Source organism: Rhincodon typus, unplaced genomic scaffold, assembly GCF_021869965.1.
Source record: "Rhincodon typus isolate 14 unplaced genomic scaffold, sRhiTyp1.1 hic_rhity00000069, whole genome shotgun sequence".
Taxonomy (NCBI): Eukaryota; Metazoa; Chordata; class Chondrichthyes; order Orectolobiformes; family Rhincodontidae; genus Rhincodon; species Rhincodon typus.
Genome location: NW_025965707.1, coordinates 43,647 through 46,242, shown reverse-complemented (window position 1 = coordinate 46,242; position 2,596 = coordinate 43,647). Strand labels below are relative to the sequence as shown.

At 56.3% G+C, this 2,596-nt stretch overlaps 1 protein-coding gene across 1 annotated transcript in view; it reads left to right on the top strand.

Moving 5' to 3' along the window:
- The window catches only part of LOC109923237 (phosphatidylinositol 5-phosphate 4-kinase type-2 gamma-like), a 9,661-nt gene extending 7,149 nt beyond the window's left edge, over positions 1-2,512 (top strand). Inside the window, exons 3-5 of the mRNA XM_048621155.1 lie at positions 568-664; positions 1,223-1,372; positions 2,204-2,512. Of these exons, the coding sequence (XP_048477112.1) occupies positions 568-664; positions 1,223-1,372; positions 2,204-2,512 (556 nt within the window). The remainder of the gene's footprint in view (positions 1-567; positions 665-1,222; positions 1,373-2,203) is intronic.
- The last annotated feature ends 84 nt before the right edge of the window (positions 2,513-2,596 follow it).

The window sequence follows — 2,596 nt, the reverse complement described above, 5'->3', positions numbered from 1 at the left end:
CTCTCTTTCTTCCCTCCCCTTCTCAATGGCTCTCCCCTCTCTTTCTTTCTTCCCTCCCCTTCTCAATGGTGCACACGCATTCCCCCCCTCCCCTTCTCTCTTCCCTCCCCTTCTCAATGGTGCACACGCATTCCCCCCCCTCCCCTTCTCGATGGTGTGCATGCGCCCCCTCTCTCTCATGCGTGTGTGTGCTCCCAACTGTGTCTGCCAACCCTCGCCCTTCTGGCAGGGTGGGGGGTGGGTAAGAGGTGTCTGGTTCTGAAGGTGCCTTCAGTCGGAGGAGGAGGTGCCTCGGCGAGTCACTGCGGTGCATCTCGTAAAGGGTACACACTGTTGCGGCTGTGCGTCGGGTTTGTGGGGGGGACAGAGGTAGAGGGAGTGAGTGTTGACATACCCTCTTGAACGGTCCTGCACTAATACGGCGCTGGAAGGGATCTGTCTCGGGCTGTGTTGCGGTGGTGGGCCAAACGGGTGATCTGAGGGGCTCGAGCAGATCCTCCTCCTCCTCCTCCAGATACCTCTCCTGCTCCTCCTTCCCCTCGCTCACATCCTTCTCCCTTCGCGCAGGGAGAATCTGCCCAGTAACTTCAAGTTCAAGGAGTACTGCCCCCAGGTCTTCAGGAACCTCCGGGAAAGATTCAACATTGATGACCAGGATTATCTGGTGAGTGGTCCCTTCCCGTCCCTCAGAATGGACCCCCACTCCGTCAACCTCACCTCACCCCACCCCCACCCCCACCCCCACCCCCACTCCCCAACACACACAGACACACACCTCTCTCCCCAGTGTTGGTCACCTCTGCCCCGCTCAGTCCCAATCACTAGGGGAGCCTGGTGGGGTCCTGAGTACGGATGACAAAGGAACGCTTCGGACCATGTTAAATACACAAACTAATTCCCAATGAGGGGGCAGTGAAGAACAAGCTTTACTCTCCGTTTAAAAGGGTAGAGGAAGCTTTACTCTGTATCTAACTCTGTGCTGTCCCAGTCCCTGGGAGTGTTTGATGGGGGACAGTGTAGAGGGAGCTTTATTCTGTGTCTAACTCCGTGCTGTCCCTGTCCCTGGGAGTGTTTGATGGGGGGGACAGTGTAGAGAAGCCTTACTCTGTATGTAACCCCGTACTGTCACTGTCCCTGTCCCTGGGAGTGTTTGATGGACTGGACGGCGTAGAGGAGCCTTACTCTGTATCTAACCCCCGTTGTAATCTGTTCTGTGGCCCAGGCGTCAATGACCCGTAGTGCCCCGTACAGTGAGAACGAGGTGCGGAACACTGTGCTGTTCCTGAGCAGCTACGACAAGAAATACGTGATAAAGCAGATCTCCAGCGAAGACGTGGCAGAAATGCACAGCTTTCTCTCGGACTACCACGAGGTGAGTGTCTGTCCCCTGGGATAGACGTCCAGGAAGACGGGAGGCTGACGGTTAGTGACTGGCAGATAAAATGGGGGGAACCGGCCTGACACTGCGCCCCCCCGAGGATGATGAGGGTAAAGGATTGGAGAGGTTGGAGGTGGCCACTTGGCCCCTCAAACCTGACCTACCCCCAGACAACCAGTCCTATCCTCTCCCACTCCACTCCCGTTCTGCTCTCCACCACCCTGTCCCTTGATGCCTGAGCTCTCCTCTCTGCGCTCTCTGTCTCTGTCAGTTCATTCTTTCTGTCCTCTCCCTCTTTTCCTTTCCTCTATCTTCTTTCTCCCCCTTTCTCTCTCCCCTCTTCTCTGTTCACCCCCTCTCTTTCTCTTTCTCTCCTCTGTCCCTCTCTTTTTCTCTTCATCCCCACCTCTCTCTCTCCCTGTTACCTCGCTCGCTTCCCCTCCTCATCCCCCTCCTGTTATGTTGCTCACTTCCCTTCCCTCTCCCCCTCCCATTACCTCGCTCGCTCCCTCTCCCCCTCCCTTTACTTCGCGCGCGCTCTCGCCCGCTGTGCGCTAACCTTCTCTTCCCCCAAAACATAGTTCAGACTCATGCCCCACCTCCACCTCCACTCCTCCTCTGGGAATTGAGGGTTATTGTGGTCTCAGACAGAAAAGGCTGAATGGCCTCTTCCTGTTTTCTGTGTGCCAGGCGCGAGGAGAAGGGGAGCTGAAAGGCCACCTCCTGTTCCCTGTGTGCCAAGCTCGAGGAGGAGGGGGGCTGAATGGCCTCCTGCCATTGTGTTAATGTGTGTCTGTTTGTTGTGTCTCCCTCTTACCCCTGCAGCACGTTGTGAACTGCCATGGGAACATTGTCCTGCCCCATTTCCTGGCGATGTACCGGCTCACTGTTGACGGTGAGGACACCTACATCCTCGTGATGCGCAACGTCTTCAGCTACATGCTCACCGTCCACAGGAAGTACGACCTGAAGGTGAGCGAGCGACCTCAGCCCCCACACACTCTCCCTGATCGACTCTGTGCGATCATGCCCCGCCAATCCATCTCCCCATGCCTTCCGACCATGAGTGCTGAGCCTCGGGCAATGTGTCTGGGTGTGATCATAGTCTCTCTGCCTTTAGATAACAAGGTGTAGAGCTGGATGAACAGAGCAGGTCAAGCAGCATCAGAGGAGCAGGAAAGCTGATGTTTCGGGTCTAGACCCTTCTTCAGAAAGGGT